General features: G+C 35.3%; 1 protein-coding gene across 9 annotated transcripts in view; it reads left to right on the top strand.

Moving 5' to 3' along the window:
* The window catches only part of ANK2 (ankyrin 2), a 347,463-nt gene that overhangs the window by 175,720 nt on the left and 150,899 nt on the right, over positions 1-20,844 (top strand). For 5 of the 9 annotated variants that reach the window (XM_068543335.1, XM_068543343.1, XM_068543341.1 and 2 more), the window contains exons 5-8: positions 12,551-12,649; positions 16,491-16,676; positions 17,126-17,149; positions 20,150-20,248. In XM_068543335.1, the coding sequence (XP_068399436.1) occupies positions 12,551-12,649; positions 16,491-16,676; positions 17,126-17,149; positions 20,150-20,248 (408 nt within the window). The remainder of the gene's footprint in view (positions 1-12,550; positions 12,650-16,490; positions 16,677-17,125; positions 17,150-20,149; positions 20,249-20,844) is intronic. The other 4 variants (XM_068543338.1, XM_068543336.1, XM_068543340.1 and 1 more) reach the window with 1 other exon arrangement.

Below are 20,844 nucleotides of genomic sequence, written 5' to 3' on the forward strand. Positions count from 1 at the left end.
AAATTTCATTTACTTTCTTTTAAAATTCATTTGCTTTCTCTATGTTTATTTAAAAATTCATTTGCCTCTCATTTTTTGTTTACAAATCCAAGGAGATTAACTATATAGTTATTCAGTAATGGCTTAACAATGTAATGAGGTATTTATTCATTTTTGTAAAGTAAAACACGGAGATAAATGTTTTCAGCATTTTGGAGTTTATGTGAGAATGAAGAGAACATCACCAGCCACCTCATGTCCTTCGTAGAATGAACTGGTAGGAAGTCACCTGTTAATCTTCCTAATCTAATCTTCCTGAAACAGGGAATTAAGGGTATTATAAATATTTAAAGCTTCAGTTTTCAGACTCTCTTAGATATAGATTGCTCCATCTAAGCAAATATACACAAGCTACCTACTTTACTCATTCCTTCTTATTAATGGAAAGGCTATATCATTTTTAATTGCAAAAAAGTAAAAGAAAGGTAACACATGACTACCATGTTAGGCTACTCTGTCTTTGTGTTTTCAGACAGTGATAGCTCCTAAAACTCACCATTCTACTAGAAGGATCCCTGATATACCTCCTTGGAACACAGCACAGTTTACAAACGATTGTCCTGGTAGTTTGGGAATAAGGAAGACATTGCTGAAAGTTATAACTCATTCAACATCAAACAGAGCAGCAGTGTTTAATATTTTATTTTCAGAGTTTTTAGGTTAGATAGCATTTGAAGAGAGTTATATGACTAGAAAAACACATAGCAAGTGCTCCATGTTAGATGCTGTTGTCATTTTTATTCTTTTTGTGGACCTAAGATTAGAGCCAGACATTTTCTTGTTGTTAAAATAAGGGAACTTTGTCCCAGCTTTCGACAAGAGAATCCTGAGTTTGACTGATTAGACCATCTTAAATCTCTTGCCCAAACTTGAACCACTCATTGTATCTAAGAGAATCGAATGTGTTGATTGGCTTAAGTCATCGGATGCTCTTCCTGGAGCTGGAAGATGAGAAGTTCAGCTTTGCTGGAATTACATGAACTATGTGAGGAAAGACAGATACTCTAAGGAAAAACCAGGATGCTTTCAAAAAAAGAGGAGGGATCCTGGGTAGGCATCAACCAATACCTATTACTATATCTTGGGCACTCCATTTAAAAAATTCATTATAGATTATATTAGTTGTATACTACATCTGTTTATTTGGGTTTTTTTTTTTTTTTGGACTCTGAATAAAAAAAAAAATTCATCTGCTTCCTTCAATTTTAAAATTTCATTTACTTTCTTTTAAAATTCATTTGCTTTCTCTATGTTTATTTAAAAATTCATTTGCCTCTCATTTTTTGTTTACAAATCCAAGGAGATTAACTATATAGTTATTCAGTAATGGCTTAACAATGTAATGAGGTATTTATTCATTTTTGTAAAGTAAAACACGGAGATAAATGTTTTCAGCATTTTGGAGTTTATGTGAGAATGAAGAGAACATCACCAGCCACCTCATGTCCTTCGTAGAATGAACTGGTAGGAAGTCACCTGTTAAATTTAAATTTTAAACAAATAAAGGAGAGAAGCATAAACCTAAGTTATTCACCATTGTCAGGAATTGAGGGTAAACTGTTAGTCAGAAGCTGTTTATTGGGTGCTTACTGTGTACTCAGCAGAGTTCTCATTGCTGTGGAGGGTTCTAAACAAGTGTCAGGCAGGAAGCTGCTTTTAAAAGTACATAGGCTACCTGCAAAGTCAGGACAAGTACACCAGAAACAAAAGCAAACAACAGAAGATGGTAGATGATTTCAGCCTTCCTCTCTAGACTATATTCTAGAGAGGAAGGTTGAAATTGGCCAAATTCTATTAATGAAAAATTCTCAGAGGACCTGAACCCATCACTGAAAGGTCTGGAGGGGAAATTGAAACAGAAGACTTTCCACATGGGAAGATTAGTTACAACAGTGGTGGGACAATTGAGCTTGGTGAGTGTAGAAATATTGGTGAGACAGGCTAGTCTGGAACAACATCAGAATGTCCATTGAAGGTTTGTTCTTAATATGACAATGGAGCTAAGGTATAAAAGGTCTTCATCTTTAGCCATGGTTTGTGAAAAACTGATATTTAATTATGGTCAGTAAGATGACAATCAATTCAGGAAAGTGTTGAAAATAGTTTCAGGAAGATTAGTTCAGGTTGATGTATAGGGTGCACTGGAGTGAGTGACTTGAAATATGTAAAATAGTTCACACGTTTTCTTGGTAATTTATCCATGAGGAAGTGAAAGCGGTGATTATGGGAATACAGTATTTTCAGTGGTGTTTCTGATTGCTGGCAATACCCAGACATGATAAAATACTGTCTGTCAAATTTGCTGCTAAAACACATGACAGGATAGTGTAGTAGAAAGAACATGAGCTCTAGAATTAGTTATACGTGGATTCAAATCCCAGCTCCACGTTGTAAGTGGTGTGAAACTTTAGGAATGCTTCCTAATCCCTGTGAGTGTTAATTTCCTTAAGTCATATAGAGATATATTACTTATTTCACTGGGCTGTTAGGATTAAATAACAAATATAAAGTGTGTAGTTTTCTCTCCTCACTACCACCAGCCCAAATTTCTTAATCACTAGAAGTAAAGACTGGAAGAATTCTTATACCTAAGAGGGCACTTGGACATTCTTCATTAAGCAAGTCATGGCATTTCCAATACTGTCATTTCTAGTGAAGAGCTTAAGAAAAGGCTAATTGTCCAATTACTGGAGAAAAGTGTGTTTGTTCTCTGAGGTAATCTGATCCCGGTTGAAGGGGACAGCTGAGGGGAGTGGAAAGAGTACTGTGTTTGGAGTCCTTCAGTGTTCAGACCCTGATCACACCCCTTGTGGGTGTGCCCTTGGATGAACGACTATGAGCTGTAGTCTTAAATGGCCCTAATAGCATAGCGGTGGGGATGAAACACGATGACATAGTAAACACTCCATAAAGTTTAACCTTCCTAGAAAGATTGAGTACATTAATCATTTTAATGTCATCTAATAGTTTAGCTATAATCCTTTAAAGAGGACCTTTGGAGAGAAGATGGTTAAAATAACTTATAATATCCCAACCCTGGTAAAGAATTGTCATGTTCTGATTATCTGAGAAAATTTGTATGACATTTTAATTAATAAAATGCCTTCTTAACTACCAAGCAAGCGTATAATTGTATCTTTTGTTCTTTTGCCCTGAGCACACCCGCAAAGTACAAAAAGTAGTCTTTATTTTTGTGACTACAATTAGTACCCATTGGTTTTTTTACATCCTTTGCAGCTGTGCATTTATGGTATATTTAGGGAAATAATTTGAATTATCCTGACCTTAAAGCTGTGTGATAACTTTGGGATGCTTCCCAAACTTCTCTCTCATAATGCTAATTCAAAAGAAGAAGATGGTACATAGTATTTGGAATAGAAACTAGAATAGTAATTCCCAACCAGTGTTAACCGGTGTGTGACAAAAAGCCTCCTACCATTTCGTAGCTAAGGCTGCTGAAGAATTCTGCTTTGTGAAAAAATCTAAATCTTAACAGTGACCTTCCTGCAAAAGACAAGAAGGTTTCATCAAAAGGGGAATTCTACTTTTGCTAAGTTTAAACCCAGAGCTCTCTATAACCATTCCCATTTTCTACTGTTGGGATCGATTGTGTAATGTGTTGATGAGTTTTCCAGTAGATGTGGAGAGTATATGCAATGTTCTTATTAACTGCCAAATGGCACAGGGAATTAAGGGTATTATAAATATTTAAAGCTTCAGTTTTCAGACTCTCTTAGATATAGATTGCTCCATCTAAGCAAATATACACAAGCTACCTACTTTACTCATTCCTTCTTATTAATGGAAAGGCTATATCATTTTTAATTGCAAAAAAGTAAAAGAAAGGTAACACATGACTACCATGTTAGGCTACTCTGTCTTTGTGTTTTCAGACAGTGATAGCTCCTAAAACTCACCATTCTACTAGAAGGATCCCTGATATACCTCCTTGGAACACAGCACAGTTTACAAACGATTGTCCTGGTAGTTTGGGAATAAGGAAGACATTGCTGAAAGTTATAACTCATTCAACATCAAACAGAGCAGCAGTGTTTAATATTTTATTTTCAGAGTTTTTAGGTTAGATAGCATTTGAAGAGAGTTATATGACTAGAAAATTTGAAAAAATAAAACAAAACTGTCTAGGATCTGAATGTCTTTCATAAACAGAAAGGAAGTAGAATAGAGTAAGAGTGGTAAGAGATGTGGTCGGCAAGGTAGGCTGTGGCCAGATCATGTATGACCTTGTTAGACATTGTGTTAGTTATTGCTGTGTAACAAATTATCCCAAACTTAGTGGCTTAAAACAGCAATAAACATATATTATCATCATAGCTTCTGTGGATCAGGAATTCAGTAGTAGCTTAGCTGTGAAATTATGGCTCAGAGTCTCTTATGAGTCTTTAGTGAAGATGTTGACCAGAGCTAAAGCCATCTGAAGGCTTTCCTGGGGCTGGAGAATTCACTCCCAAGGTAGTTTTTTTCACATGGTTGGCAAGTCGTTACTAACTGTTGGTGGGAAGTCTCAGTTCCTGCTCATGTGAGTCTCTCCACAGGCTGCTTGAATGTTAATATGGCATGGCAGCTCATTTCCTCCAGAGCAAGTCACCCAAGAGAAACCTAGTAATAGGACAGTGACTTTGAACCCTAGCCTCGGGAGTCACACATCATCGATTCCACCATAATCAATGCATTAGAAGTGAATTACTAAGTTGGTCCACACTCGGGGTAAATAGAGTAGGTTCCACTTTTGAAGGGAGGAGTGTCAAAGAATTTGCAGCCATATATTTTTGTGTGTGAATTTTTAATTTTTATTTATTTTTTGATTTTTTAAGATGCCATTTTACCAATGACACAATTCTTTTTCAGAATCCTCTTCATAATTTATACTTAGGTTTTGAGCTTTTAGACACATGCATTGCTCTTTTTTAAATTTTCATTTTATACTGGAGTATAGTTGATTTACAATGTTATGTTAGTTTCAGGTGTACAGCAAAGTGACTCAGTTATACATGTACATATACACATGTCTATTCTTTTTTGGGATTAACATATACACACTACTATATATAAAATAGATAACCAACAAGGACCTACTTTATAGCACAGGGAACTCTACTCAGTATTCTATAATAACCTTTATGGGAAAAGAATCTGTAGACATATTTTAAAACCACCACAGATGTAGAAAGAAACTTGGATCCTATTCCACTTTATTTATTCATCCATTTAACGAATATTTATTGAACACCTACTATGTGCTAAGATTGTTATGGGCACTGAACAAGGCCTCCCAGAGAGGGTGACACTTGTGTCAATGCCTGAAAGATGAAAAGAAAAGGGCAAAAGTTTCCAAGCATCTTTGCCTCTGCTGTGTCCATTTACTTCCTACTAACCTCCTGTTCCCTCCTTAACCTCTGTTACTGCCCAGTCCCCTTGGAAGTTCACTCAATCTCTGGGTTAAAATTTCCTCAACTGTAAAAGGATGAGGCTCCTTTTAGCTATAACATTTTCATCTAGAAAAATAGGGCAATTTCTTTTAATCATTGATTGAAATATACTTAATAATTTTAGCAGCATAGAACTGAAGGTAAGAACAAGTAAAATAACAGTGAGCAGTTACAGAGAAATTAATTTATATACCATTTGAAGTTTCTATAATCAGTTTCTACTCTTTAAGCTTACACTCGATCTATGAAATTACCTAAAGTATATCTTCAGCTGGGTGGTAATATGTTAGGCATGAATTAGAGATCTTTGAAATTTAAAAAAAAATTTTTAGACCTGTAAGAATTCCTTTCAAGATGCATTCTTGCATTAGATTTTACTCATGTTTGGTAAATTTACTTGAAGTTCTTTTTTTAATTCATTGGACTCAGTATAGTGCTTAGAGAACAGAATTCCCCAAGTGAAATATATGCCTGCAGCAAATACACTCTGACTTTTCACACAAACACCACATTTCGTGAGAGGGAGAATGAAAGAAGAATAGAAAAAAACGGCAAAGAACATTTTCTTTTCTTTAGATCTACCATCTTGATTTCATTAAGGCCTCCTAATTTCCTCTCAGGTCTGTGTGCTTGGGCCTGAGATGCCTTTCTTCATGGTATCAATTGCTAACTCTTTAGTGCTCTGACAGCATTTTATTCATGCTTCTCTTTTGGCAGTTATAGTATGTCTTGTGCTATGGTTCCATATACGTGTAGTCGGTGAATCTGTTATATTTTCTGCTCTTGAGGGCAGGAACAGTATTATGTCCATATTTGTTACTTGGCACCTAGTCCGGTGTCAAGGTGAAAAACTTTAGAACAAATTTGGTGCTATAAAAAAAGACCTTTTTTTGAAGTCCCCATTACAAGAAAAATTATTTATGGTGATAGATGATAGCTAGAATTACTGTGGAGATCACTTCTCAATATGTACAAACAATAAATCATTATGTTATACACCTGAAACTAATATAACATGTTAATTGTATCTCATTTTTTCAAAAGAGACTTTTTGAATTGAACAGTAACATTGACTTTTTTTCGAATTTTTGAATTTTATTTAATTTTTTTATACAGCAGGTTCTTATTAGTTATCTATTTTATACATATTAGTGTATACATGTCAATCCCAATCTCCCAGTTCATCCCACCACCACCCCCGCCACTTTCCCCCCTTGGTGTCCATACGTTTGAACATTGACCTTTATGTTAAGATAAAAGTGATTTTATATGATCATTCCAAGTCATCCAACTGATGAATCTTAATTTGTGTAATAGAAGAATAAGGTTATATGTTCTGGCAAAATTATGTCTGAAAAGTTAAGATTCTGTAAAAATAGGTAATATTGATACTTCTTAGAGTTTTGATCCTTATCCAAAACATTGATTCTAAACCATTTATTACTTTTCATACTGACATTATTTGTGTCTTATATAATTTCTTTGAAATGACGTACAGATATCAATAGGTTTATTGCATTAAAATGTTCCCCCAAACTGCAATAAATCTAACATTTGATAGGAAGATTATCAGCTCATGTTCATTCAATTTTCCCAGATAATCCAATTATCAAAAAAAAAAAAATTTTTCTCCAGTGGCTAAAACCTGATTACTGGTTCATATATCACTAATGAAAATAGGAACAACATTTTTGGTAATATTATAAGTGTTTGAATTCTCTAAAATATGATACAATTTCTGGATTCGAAGAAAAGTATTTTAACTTTTTAATAAAACTGAGAAATGTTATCAATAACTAATAACTCATGCTGACTGAAACCACTTCTAATCTTTAAGTGGAATATAAATACATGAATACTAAATGACATTTCAAAATCTCAAAACCGTTTTAATGTTTCTAATCCTCACTTCTCATCTGAATTATTACAAAAACATTCTTTCTACTCCTCCAGACTATTCTCTGGCCATTTGCTAATTCATCCTCCCCTCTCTGGCAAATTGATCTCTTTAAAATGCAAATGTGACCATGTCAAACCCCTGCTTAACACCCTTCAGTGATTCCCAAGTGTTCAGAATAAAATTCAGGTGCCTCAGCGTGAGGGATGGGGGCTGATCCCTGCCTGTCTCAGCCTCCTCACCCCACTAGTCACAGTGAATTTTCCGAAGATCCCTATGTGGTCAGGGTTTTCTCTTCTCATGGGGTTTCCTCTATTTGAAATACCTTTCCTGCCTCTGTGCCTAAATTCAGTGTCTTCATATCTTAGCTCAAACCAAATCACTCCCAGGGTCTTCCAAGTATCCCTCCCAGTGTTTCCTTCAGATGTAATTTTTTTTTTTTTAACTTTGGGTTTATTTATTTATTTATTTATGGCTGTGTTGGGTCTTCGTTTCTGTGTGAGGGCTTTCTCTAGTTGCAGCAAGTGGGGGCCACTCTTCATCGCGGTGCGCGGGCCTCTCACTATCGCGGCCTCTCTTGTTGCGGAGCACAGGCTCCAGACGCGCAGGCTCAGTAGTTGTGGCTCATGGGCCTAGTTGCTCCGCGGCATGTGGGATCCTCCCAGACCAGGGCTCGAACCCATGTCCCCTGCATTGGCAGGCAGATTCTCAACCACCGCGCCACCAGGGAAGCCCCAGATGTAATTTTTTATCCAGTTGAGCTCTGTGTCCTTTTATGTTCTCCTTATACCCAACACATAACTTTTTTTTTTTTTAAAGAAACTAACTATATATGTGTTCACTGAACTGTAGTACAGTAGTTTGGTTACTTGCCCATCTCAGCCCCTGGGCAGTGAGCTCCTAATAAACAGGGAGCTTTCATCTCTGAATCACCAAAGCTGAGCACAATGCCTAGCAGCGAAGAGTCACCAAACACAGTTTTAGTGAATAAATATAAATGAATGGCAAATAATTAATAATTTGCCATGGAGAGGGATAATGTTCAAAATATTTAATAACCAGTTGGTAGAGGCACCTATTGGTCACCCTGGAATTACCCTAACAACAAATAATGCTGTACTTGTACGCATCCTTCAAGTATCAACCTGGGCTCCGGATCTCTTTGACTTTTTTATACCAAAAAGGAGAAAATGCATATACTTTCATACCTACCTGCAGCCAGACTATTTTAGAAAAAGGTGGAGACATAATATATTGGAAAGCACTTGGGTACATGGACACAGGAGCCAATAATCCTGTGTGGTTGACCTATTTATGTGGGAAGATAAAAACTTTCCTATAAAATTTACAGTGGTGTTAAAGTGCTGCCATGCCCTTATCCAATTACCCAGAGGTGTGCTTCACATTCTCTGGTGGACTACTTCTTGTTAAATTGCATCAGTAAGTTAAGGAAGGATAATTTCCCACATCTTTAAGACCTGTAGTAAATCTTTACTGCCTTCTTACTTCATACGTTTAGTAACAGTAAATAGCGCCCCCTCCTTCTAGCCAAGGTGTTGTCTTAGCTCATGTTCCCTTCATCATTTAAATACACTATCGCAAATATTGCAAAAGCTGATTAAGCCCTTACTTCCATTCTTGAATCCTGCCATCCCAAACCAAGGCATCTGTGGTCACCAGAGTGAACTTTCCAAAATGCCTACGTGATCCGTGCCCAAAACCATTCAGTTGTTCTGCATCTCCTAAAACAATGTCCTTGGGGAAGTTTTTTAAATTGAGCTTTTTAAAAAAATGAATGTACTTTGGCTTCATATATGGAGAATACAATTCAGGAGAGGCAAGGTGGTCCCTAGGCATTCTTACAAGTTTCCACAGGAGTTTCTATAACACAGCCAGGCTGTGAACCACACATCCACGTGATCAAATCCCAGCTCCTTTACGGGGAAGAAGGCTGGCCATGTACTGGCTCCTGTCTGTCACTTCCAGTTCATTTATTAGCTGGGAGACTTTGGCCAAGTTACCTAAGTGTTTGAGCCTCAACTGCCTTATTTCAACTGGGGATAATAATACCAATGTTACAGCACTATTCTAAAGATTAGAGATGATGTTGGGCCATTTAATCTATCATCCAAACTGAGATACTATTAATAATTACTCCAAGATAACTATGCATAAACTTAGACCGTCCTGGGGAAACCGGAGCACGTGGTCATGGTAATTTGAAGCAGTAGAGTCAAAGCATTTCCCACAGTGAATGGCATAGAGCAGAAGTTCAAGAAATCATTTTTATTTTTATCGTTCTTTATACATGCCTCCCACTCTGCTGGAAGGCCTTGCATGCTGAGGTTGTGGCACAAGGAGCAAATGGTATTCATGATGCCCTCTAACCGAGAGACTGATCATTTGTCTGTCACTGCCCTTTCCCCACCAGATACTATATGTTGTCAGCCTTGATATTTCTCTATTTTTTATATTTTCCCTTTTCTTTCTCTATTACTCTAGCCCACCATTAACGCTTGCAGGGCCCAGGACAAGACTGCAAAAGAGGTCCACTTACAGTATATTTTTAAAACTAAAAGCTATATATCAAGCTAATAAACTATCAAATAAGTTTCTCCTATCCTCCTACCTTGATAAATATATCTTTCTAGCAATATGATAGGTCTAAATTTAGACTTCTTAGAAACCTTGGAGTTCGTTCCATGCAGGATTGGGGCTGATTTTGCACTCTGGCCCCTCTCCTCTCCTCATCCCCTGCCCCATCCACACCACAAGAGCATCATGTGTAAAGGTGTACACACCCCAGCCTGCACATTCAAGCTCTGTTCATCTCCTAACTTCCACCCTCCCTCACAAACAGCTCTAAGAGTGTGTATTAGACTCCTGTTGCTGCTGTAACAAATTAGCACAAATTCAGTGGCTTAAGATAACACAAGTTTATTCTTGTATAATTTTAGAAGTCTGAAGTCTACAAGCAGTCCTACAGGGCTAAAACCAAGGTGTTGGCACTTCTGGTTCCTACTTGAGGCTGTAAGTGAGAAGCAGTGTGGTATCTTCTCTCTGACCTCCTGCCTGCCTCTTATAAAAACCTTTTGTGATTATATCAAGCCTACCTGGATAATTCAGGATAATCTCCCCATCTCAAGATCTTTAACTTAATCACATCTACAAAGTTCCTTTTACCATTAAGTTAACATTTACAGGTTCCGGTAATTAGGATGTGGGCATATTTGGGGGTGTTATTCAGCCTACTGTAGGGTACGCCTACCCGTGGACCCCTGGGAGGACGAACCCAAGGAAGAAATCTGAGCCAGCACTGGAACCACACTTGGGGCTGTGTGGGCAGGAACTCTGGGTGGTTTCATGTCTGGTGTGTGATTCGGAAGCAGGGGAGCTGCAAGATGAGGATGGGCATGCCCCCTTGGCCCTCTGGATCCCTTGCCCTGATCAGCTAGAAGAGGTTTCTCTAAAGTTCAGGACCCAGCACAAGAGCCTAAGGATGGCACATCTCTCCTTTCCCCTATTCATCAGGTAACCACAGTCTATTTCCCTTTCTTCTGATCTACACACAAGATTCTGTCAGAGGGAAACATGTAAGCAAATTGTTTTATTCTGTTCAAAGTTATTTTTGCATCCCTGCCTTTTACTTGTCGTGAAAGAGCCCCATTCCACACCCACTCATTGTTTTTAATCATCCTCACTGGCTTTCCCTTCCTTTGAATCTCTAATTCCATCCTTCCGCCACCTCTTCAGTTCTTAAAATACACAAGATTTCACCTATTTTCTGTGTTTTAAAAAATATGCTCTCCAGCTAGCAAGTTATTCCTGAATCCTACAAAATTGTCAGTTCATTCCGTTAGTAATGTTTCTTAGTTTTAAAGTTTCCACCATCATTTGAAACCTACAAATATTCTTTTGTAATCAAATTTAAAATTACTTTTCTTGTTCTACTTGTATACTCTGTATTTGTATTTTGCTCTATCTTGACCATTTTGAATAATGTTTCCACACTTATACAAGGTATACAGAAGAATTTTTCAAAAAAGAAAAGAATTTTCAAAAAAGAAAAAAAATTTTCTCTCCTTGTAAATTTTTGGAAATACCTGAAGTTTCATCTATGTTTTTACTCATTCTCATTAATGTGTGGAATTTTTAAAGTAATCAACTGTCTTTAAGACTCTGACATAATTTTAAGACAATGCTGTGTTTTGAGAATTGATGAATTATTTCACGTTTTCTTTTTTAAATAAAGTTTTGTGGGTTTTTACCTTAATGAAGTATTATATGTTGCAAAGGATCTAATGAAAAGGAAATTTGCCAGTTTATACTTAGTTTCAAACTCATGTTACAAAATTTCAGTGCTTTAAAAAAAAAAAAAACTATGACTACATAATGTTATCATATTACCGTAGTATGTACTCCATGAGGGCAGATGCCTGTCTTGTTTATCATTGTTTCCCAGTGATGGGCCAGCTACCAGTGTTTGGATTTTTAGTAAATAATTGAATAAAGGAATATGAGAATTAACGAATGATGGAATTTCAGAATGGCTTTTAAAAAGTAATGTAAAGATGTTCAGTATAAATCATGCTACCTCAAGCAGAACATTGAAATACAGATTTTTAAAATTTTCAATCAACTTTGCAATCTCTCAGCTTATTCTGATATGAGTAATAATTTATACTTTTAAGGGTGTTGAAATGTATATATTCAAGATAATCGTCATCTGTTTAAATAGTTTATGAATTGATAAATATAAGTGATACTACATAAATATTACTTTATATAGATATTATATATAATGAATGATATCTGTTATAGAATTATATAGATAATAAGATACTAAATATCTTTAGTTTTAACACAGTGTTGGGTGATAAGAAATGTGAATCTCTGGTGCTGAAATGAAGGCAGGAAATGAGGGGGGTATTTCTTCCCTTTCTCCTCATTCTTTCAAAAATTGTGGGTGGGAATTGGTTAACTTTGATTTGTCTAGTTTTCTGATGGTAAATGCATGTATGACTTCTTCAGTGTGAAGGTATGCTATATGTTTCACCATTTCAGAGTTTTGCTTCACAGTATTCTCTCTTTCTTTGTCTTGTGTTCTTCCCTGGTTTAAACTTTACAAATGATTGAAGATACCTTTTTCACTGTTTGTCCTCAGAATGGCTTCACTCCTTTATACATGGCTGCCCAAGAGAACCACATTGATGTTGTAAAATATTTGCTGGAAAATGGAGCTAATCAGAGCACTGCTACTGAGGTAAGACTGTCAACTCTAAAGACTTGAATTCTTTGATCTTAATGTCCATGTTCTTTGTATCCAGATGCAAAGGGTCTCCATTACCTTTATCCTACGAGTGTTCATGTTACTACTGTAATCTACAACAGTGGCCATGAACGAATGACCCAGTGCACACAGTTCAATGAGTTTATGCCTTGATTTGGGATTCATGTCAATTTATTCTTACATGAAATCATGCTTCCATCAATTTGCCATTCTCTAGCTTTTGGGAGCTTTGTACTATTCTAAAATCAACTTATAGTAAATTTTATCCATCTCTTTTCATCAGTGTTTTATCTTTGTTAGGATCTAATACAATTCCTTAAAGGAAAGTTTTTTAATGATTAGCAATAATTCAGAGTTATTTATGTTCACACAATTTCATGAGGAATATGTCATCAGAAAGCTGTTCATATTTTATGAAGTACAAATTATGACATGTGGTTGTGTGACTGTGATTATGGCAACAACTGAATAGAATGTTCAAAATCAATCCAGTCTCAAAACGTTCAGGCCATCTAGACATAAAAAGGGGTTGGAATGGGCCAACTTACAACATCACTTTCCTTTTCCTGTGTGTGTTCTCCAATAAGCCGAACCTGCATTGTATTTTCCTTCTCATTTTTGCCTAAACAGATTAAGGAGGGAGTTCAGTGATTGTTTGGAACAGTGATTTTTAAGTGACGCTCAGGATGCTTTTGAGCTTGGAGAAAATGCCTCAGGGACCACTAGAAGGTTGGGAGTAGGTGACACAGGAGAGGAGGGGAAGAGAGCTCCACTGGAACATGCCTCTCCTCACCCAAAAGCAACCAGGCTTTAGTTTTCCTATTTCATGTTCTGTGGCTCCACTGACAAAATTTTAAAACTCCTGCCCTGGAGTGAAAGATGACTGGTAGATAGATGGCTGTCACCCAGAAACTATCTTGATAACTTTTAATGTCTAATATGGCCTCCTTTCTGGACAATTAACTCTTTAGGTGAAATAAACATGAAATCCCTTCTACCCTGCACTGTGGGGAGAGGTCATTTATAATCTATTAAATTCATGTCCAGGACCTTTGAGAGAAAACTTTTTATGGAGCCTGGCAATAACTTTCTGACAGCTTACTCTCATTAGTTAAAAACAATCCCAAGACATCACTATTAATGGGACCACAGTTCCTGTTTATGACTGGAAAACACGACTGCCTAGTATGAAACGATTTCACGTTCTCTACTCAGCACACACAGATTTTACACTCCTACCACATGAGTACAGCGTGATTTTTATGATTATGATTTTATGACTTTCTGAGACACATTCTGTCAATGAGTAGCACGTGAATATCCTCAGGCAAAGCTTGGGTAACAGTATGAGACTATATCTCTGCATTAGGACCTCTGAGAAATGTACCAAACTATGGAAATATGCATTTGTTTTACTTTATTTTCTTGAACGCAGAATCATTTACCTAGAGAAACCTTTACACTACAGAGTTCTACTCACCAAATAGACTTTTCTAGTGTATGATTTAGGGAAATACAGACTGACAGCATTGTCAGCTTTCTCAAGGCTCCTCCAGTCTGGACCTCTGTAGCATCTCACTCTGCTTCCAGAAATACCCTTTTATGTATGTTGCATCAGTGGAGTCTGTGTTACACTCTGATTCTCAGAGAATTAAAACTGTCTCTTATTTCCACAAAGAAACATGACTGTTGCAAGTAAATCACGTGAGGTTTTGAATCCTAGTTTAGACACATATATGCCTCTAAACAAACATATATTTGTTTTGTTTTTTAATCATTTAAATAAGTAAAATTAATTTTCCCTGACTGGATATGTATAAACTTAGTTGATTAATTCCACACCACTGGCCCGCATGGTTATCAGGAAATACACTAATGGAAAAATCTTTGCATGTTCCCTTTTAGTCTATCATTCTGTGAATGAATAACATCTTCACAGGGCTATATGGTTGATTACTATTTCATCTTTTAAGCTATATTGCTAAATACCTTCTACGGTTGTGTGTACATGTATGAATATACCTAAAGAAGACACTTAGCCTGAACCCATTAGTAGCCCTAATTTGCAAAACTTAGTTACTAATCAAGACACTGTGACCACTTTAAAAATCAGATAATTATGAGATCGTTCAGTATGGCAATGAAACTCATGTTTGAAAAGAAATATTTAAAGTGTTGAAATTTCCCATAATTATAGCAGTTAGCATTGGTAAATAAATGACGAAAAATGAAGCTACAGATTTTTAATATAGGTTTCCTTTTCACAGAGTTAGTGAAGGTACTTCAAAAAATCATTTCAAATCTTTACGCTTCTCCCATGAAGTGTAGATTAGAATGAAATCCATGTGGTGGAGGTCCAAAGTTAAATTCTCTGAAGGGAGTTCTCTGTCTGTCCAGTACCATTTTTATAATTCTCTGCTTTCTTCCTTCTTCCTGAATGTTACCAAAATTGAAGGCTAAAAACTTTTTAATTAGGTTCTGTGCTGTCAGCAAATGCCTTGTCTTTAAGAAAAAATAAAGTTCACGTTCTTTTAATATAAACTATCCCAGTGTTTCAGGGGGGAATCAAATTAAATGTGTGCATGGTAATGAGCTTGTTCTTTCCTCCTTCACAGAGGGCTTAATTTGTGCCAAACAAAGTTCTAAATTTAGGCTACTCTCTTTCATCTTACAGCACTACATGCTTTACTCTTCCACTCCATTAAGTAATGTATTTATTTAAAATTCAATTCTAATTTAAAAAATTCAGCTCTTACTGTGGTAGTGCATATATGATATGATGCATTTGAGGGAAATGATTTTCCCTCTGAAGTCTATAGTTACCTTTTAAAAAATTACTGTTGAAAACAAATGGAGTAGTTAGATGCTGATAAATTGCCATTGTCTCTGGAATATATTCAATAGATGTACCATATCCAATTGCCCTCATCTCTTCTGTGAATGGAAACATTTAACTCTGAGACTTATTTTCAAGCTTTTGTGAATTAAAGGAGGTTTTCACATTAACAGAGCCTAGAATATATACGTATATTTTTTCTACTTATTCATCACCTTTCCATTGCTGAATACTTGTTTCTAGAGAGAAAACATAGCTTCTAGTTTTTCTAGTGTGGTTATCCATCTACATCTAAGGCTCCTCTAACTTTGATGATCTTTGTTATTTTTTTAATTGTTAAGTTTCGAATTGAGAGACTGATTTTCTTTACATTACTTAGCACAATTTTATATCTAAATGATTTAAATAATATACAATTCAACTAAGTGCAAACGTAATGAATTAGCCTTATTTGCCAAAGAATTTTAGATCATATTATGTCCTAAACTTCCCAAATTAATTGGTAACAGACCATTCCATTAACAGTTGTTTTGAGATATTTAGCAACTTGCATAGTTAATCATGTAATTTATTTCCCAGTCTTGGCTACCATATCTTTGATTCTCAGTCAGACTTGTTCTCCATTATTTCTACCCATCCCGCATTTTCCTTTCCATAAGCAGGCATTACTTAGGGTTGGTTCAAATTTTTATTTTCACGTTCAAAACACATTTGAATACATCCTGTGTGTATTATGCTTTGTTAGGAAATGCAGATGTTTTAAAAAATAAATAGAATGGGTATTTAAAAAAATCTGATGAAGCCAGTACATAGTACAACAAATGATGATAATTTGCTTTAATCTTCACAGTAATAATTAATCCTTTCATTTTTCTTGTCAATCTTAATCATTAATTTGAAAATTAGATGCACTATTTCTTGGAGTTGAATCCCAGGCTTCCAAAAGTTGCTGGAAGGTTTTTTCTTGTGTTTCACCAGGATGGCTTTACGCCCCTGGCAGTGGCGCTCCAGCAAGGACACAACCAAGCAGTGGCCGTCCTCCTGGAGAATGACACCAAAGGGAAAGTGAGGCTGCCAGCTCTGCATATTGCAGCTAGGAAAGATGACACCAAATCTGCTGCACTCCTGCTTCAGAACGATCACAACGCTGACGTACAATCCAAGGTAAAAGCTGCATACATTTGTGGAAAGGCACTCTTCGGCCACCGGATTCCTCCTGGGAGATGATGAAGAAGTAGGCCATGGTGATAATGCAAAATTACTTCTGGTCATCAAAAGGGATAATTTACTTTCAGAGGTATTTCAGAAAAAAAGGGGACTGTCTCTTGAGTACAGTAAGAAAACAGAAAAAAACCTCAAGATAATTTTCTTTAAAAGGTGAGGTTCAGCTTTTTAGAAATCTGCTTATTCATTCTATTTCTATTTGTGGTAAAAAAATAATAGAACCAGAATTAGAAAGATATAATTGTATAATGTTATAGTTGTCTTTTTTCTGTAGAATGCATTTTGGCATGCTGGAACGGTATATTCAATTGCAGAGAACAGATTGATTGTTTCCTTAATTTTGCACTGTGTAATATCTTCCCTCTTTTTCCCACACAACACTGCTTCAGATGATGGTGAATAGGACAACCGAGGTACAGTATTGCGGTTATATCAAAATATACCTTGTTTTTATTTTATTTTTTGTCCAATTAGAATAAATGCTCACTAATTTATACTAATGATTGGAACTTTCATTATTAAGAAATTAATTAATTTGGAAACTTTGCCCATAATTAAGGCAAATGGATAATTCAAAAATTTTAATATAACATGTATGTGAAGCATTATTTAATCAGTGAAACTTTAAATAGCTTATTAGAGTAGAGCATGAAACAAGACTCTTCCGTAATATATATTTTACTAAGTGAGCTTTATTATTAACTTTTGGCCAATAAGAGATGTGACCTCCTTTCTTAATGAGAATTCTCCATTTAGAATTTAGTGAAGTGTAATTTAAGGAGGTTTCTCTGCCACTGTTTCATCCTCTTACCTAATTGCAGTTGCCCTTCTATTCTGTCTTTTTATTTTTACCACACTGTATATAATCAACAATGATATTGAGCCTATCATGAACAAAGCATTTACTTTTATCTTGCTTTCTTACAATAGTTGTCATGAAATCATCTATTTTCCACGTACCTAAATAAGTCCCATCAATTAACAAAATCAACAAGAGTATTTGGTTCAGAAGCCTCTGAGAGTGTGTGTGGGGGGGGGGGGGGCGGGGTGTGTGTGTTATACGAGGTACTAACACAAACATTGTTGAAAGTATATTATAAAAGTTAACCTATATTATAAAAATTAATCTTCAAGGCAAGCGACTGCTTATGTAGGTTGATTTTCACTTTGCTGAGGGAATTCTTTAGACTTAACATCTCATATGATCACTGGGTTGTGGGCCTATGGGGGTTTTGAGCATTCACACTTAGTATTTACCGAGAGTAGTGTATTTCTAAACCTAATATCTTGTTTATTGACAAATTTACCCATTGAGATGTGAATAGACTTGAATTATTCATATCATTTCTTCTGTTCCATATCTGAGTGTGGAACTTAGGTCAGAGATTTTTTTTAAAAAGCCCAACTGCTTGGTGAAATTGCTCAAGACTGGAATCATACAAATTGATATATCTTAATTACTGATTTTAATACCTTTCTTTTGTAGGTGATTTTTGGTAATCATTTACATTTTTTAAAGCAGTATTGGCTCTAATCATTATGCTGAAAGCAGCAATTTGAGTAGCTACATACTGAGTTAGAAATATTTCTTCGGGGACAATAGAATAACAAAGAGGGAAAACCCCTCCATCAATAGTCCTGTAGGAAGGTGACCTGAGCCTTCCACCTCCATGTTACTCAGGGAAAAGTTCCTCTGAGGGGCTTATACCAGCCTCGTGTTGATCCAAGAGTCACAGCCTGAGGCATCATCATGGATTTTCAATGAGGCTGTGTCAGAAGATAAATTAGTTTATTTCTGCAAATAAGAAAAGTAATATTATTATACTTGAATAATTTGAAAATGATTCATCAGCAGTCACTGCGTTTTTCTGAAATTAAATTGTAACTTGAATAAAAGATGCATATTCAGGATATAACTGGGTGACAGGAAATATCAAGATAAAAATGAAAAACATCTAGTCAATTATTGCCTAAAATACTAAAGTTTGGCATTTTATAAAATAATAGCCAGGTTGTAGACTGATTTTTTTCTTCTATATTGACACTAATATTTGCCATCATGTAGACACAAAATAAAAATATCATGACCACAAGAGTAGGATTTGGATTGATAGTTACTATTCTTATTTTGTGTCTTGATTTGCTACAGTCAGAAATTATTTGCAGCTAATTTGGCTGATAGCACAGAGGAATTTCTATTACCTAAGGTATCTGAATGCTTATTTAGGCCATTTAAAAAATAAAGTCACCAAAATCTATATATCAAGTGAATAGAAAAATAATGGTTGTGATTTAGATAATGTTTCTTAGAAACAGTATTATACACATCAAAGTTCATTTCAAATAAAAGAGAACAATGCAAAATATCCTCAAAACTGCAGGATTTGATATCCAGTTTTACAGGAACAGTCTTTATTTTTCCTATAATCTTTTATGAAGCAATGAATATTATGGAGAGCAAGAAAAATGCCTCTTTTCATACTTTAATAAGAAAAGAATTAATATGCTTCTACTCTGAAAATGGCAGATTTCTAACTAAATTTTCATTAGAAAAAAAAAGAAAGGAAATATGCTTTTCTTCCATTTAAGATTTTCAGACTCATTTTTAAAACATTCTGATAGTAAACTATTCTCTAATGCTCATGTAATTGATTCAACTTGCTTATTTTATTCTATATCAATCTTATTTTATTGATAAGGTTTGGTTTAGTTAACATTCAAAATTGGGTTCCACTTAATTTTTTTATTTTATATTCATATTAATTCCAAGTATATTGTTTAATTTTTTTTAACTTTTTTTTTTATTATAACAATATAGTCTGACTAAACATAGTTGTTAAAGAGGATAGAAATGTCAGGACAATGTAAATGATGTAAGATGAATTGTATATGTTCTGTAAGAATTTCTCACAATATTTTCATAGTTCCAAAGATACAATATCAACCCATGCTGTTTTTCATTTTAAAAAACACCCAAACCAAAACACAAACAAATAAAAAAAATAGAAGTTTTGAGATTTCCTCTGGAGAAAACATTTTTTATTCATAATTATATTACTTCTATGGCTGAAAAAATATGCTGTTTAATCATATCGTTTTGTTCTAAAGCTAAATCAACTCAAGAAACATGGTTTCATACAGATAACAAATCTCATAAATAGATAAATTGTTAATGTAATTGGAAATAATGTTGCCAAGAAATGTAGGATATTTATTTACCTGTTTATATGTTGACTTATTTACCACTAAATTTAAATAATAGCACTGAAACTTAAAAAGTCTTATTAAAGCATTTATGATCTGAATTGCATTGTTCACGTATTAGGTAGATGTGATTTTCTTCACTAATCCAGTGACTGCAACATACAGAGGTGAAATGCTTTACTGACTGTCATTTTCTTTGCTTTCCACAGAGTGGTTTCACCCCTTTGCACATTGCTGCCCACTATGGAAACGTCAATGTGGCAACTCTTCTTCTAAACCGGGGAGCTGCTGTGGACTTCACGGCCAGGGTATGGATTAAAATAGTTTCTTTTTATTTTATTTTATTTGGCCATGCTGCATGGCTTGTGGTATCTTAGTCCCCCGACCAAGGATTGAACCCGGGCCCTTGGCAGTGAAAGCGTGGAGTCCTGACCACTGGACCACCAGAGAATTTGGCATTTTACTAAAGTAAAAATTAACAATGATAAAGATTTTATTTCTTTTTCCTTACCTGGATTTACCTGTGCTGGAGATATTAGATTTTCCATTTTTTTCCCTTCAAATCACAGGAAGTTGTCACAACCCAACACGTGAAAAATAGTGTGTCAGTTCACATGCACGCGAATCATTTGCAATAAGGAAGATGTTGATTCTCACATCAGTATGAGCAGTTACATTTAAAGGTCACACCACGAATCATGGACAAGCAGCTTCAAGTTCATAAAAAATTAAACTGTTAAAACATTAAGTATAAAATGTATAACTACATTTATACTGTGTCCTAACAGTGACTATAGGGCATACAATTTGACAGGAATTTTTTTTTAATAAATTGAGAATTTGCTCATATGAGGAGTCTTACTGAAACAGTAAAAAGACATTATGTTGTGTTATAGTTTTAATG

Source organism: Eschrichtius robustus, chromosome 4 (assembly GCF_028021215.1).
Source record: "Eschrichtius robustus isolate mEscRob2 chromosome 4, mEscRob2.pri, whole genome shotgun sequence".
Lineage (NCBI taxonomy): Eukaryota > Metazoa > Chordata > Mammalia > Artiodactyla > Eschrichtiidae > Eschrichtius > Eschrichtius robustus.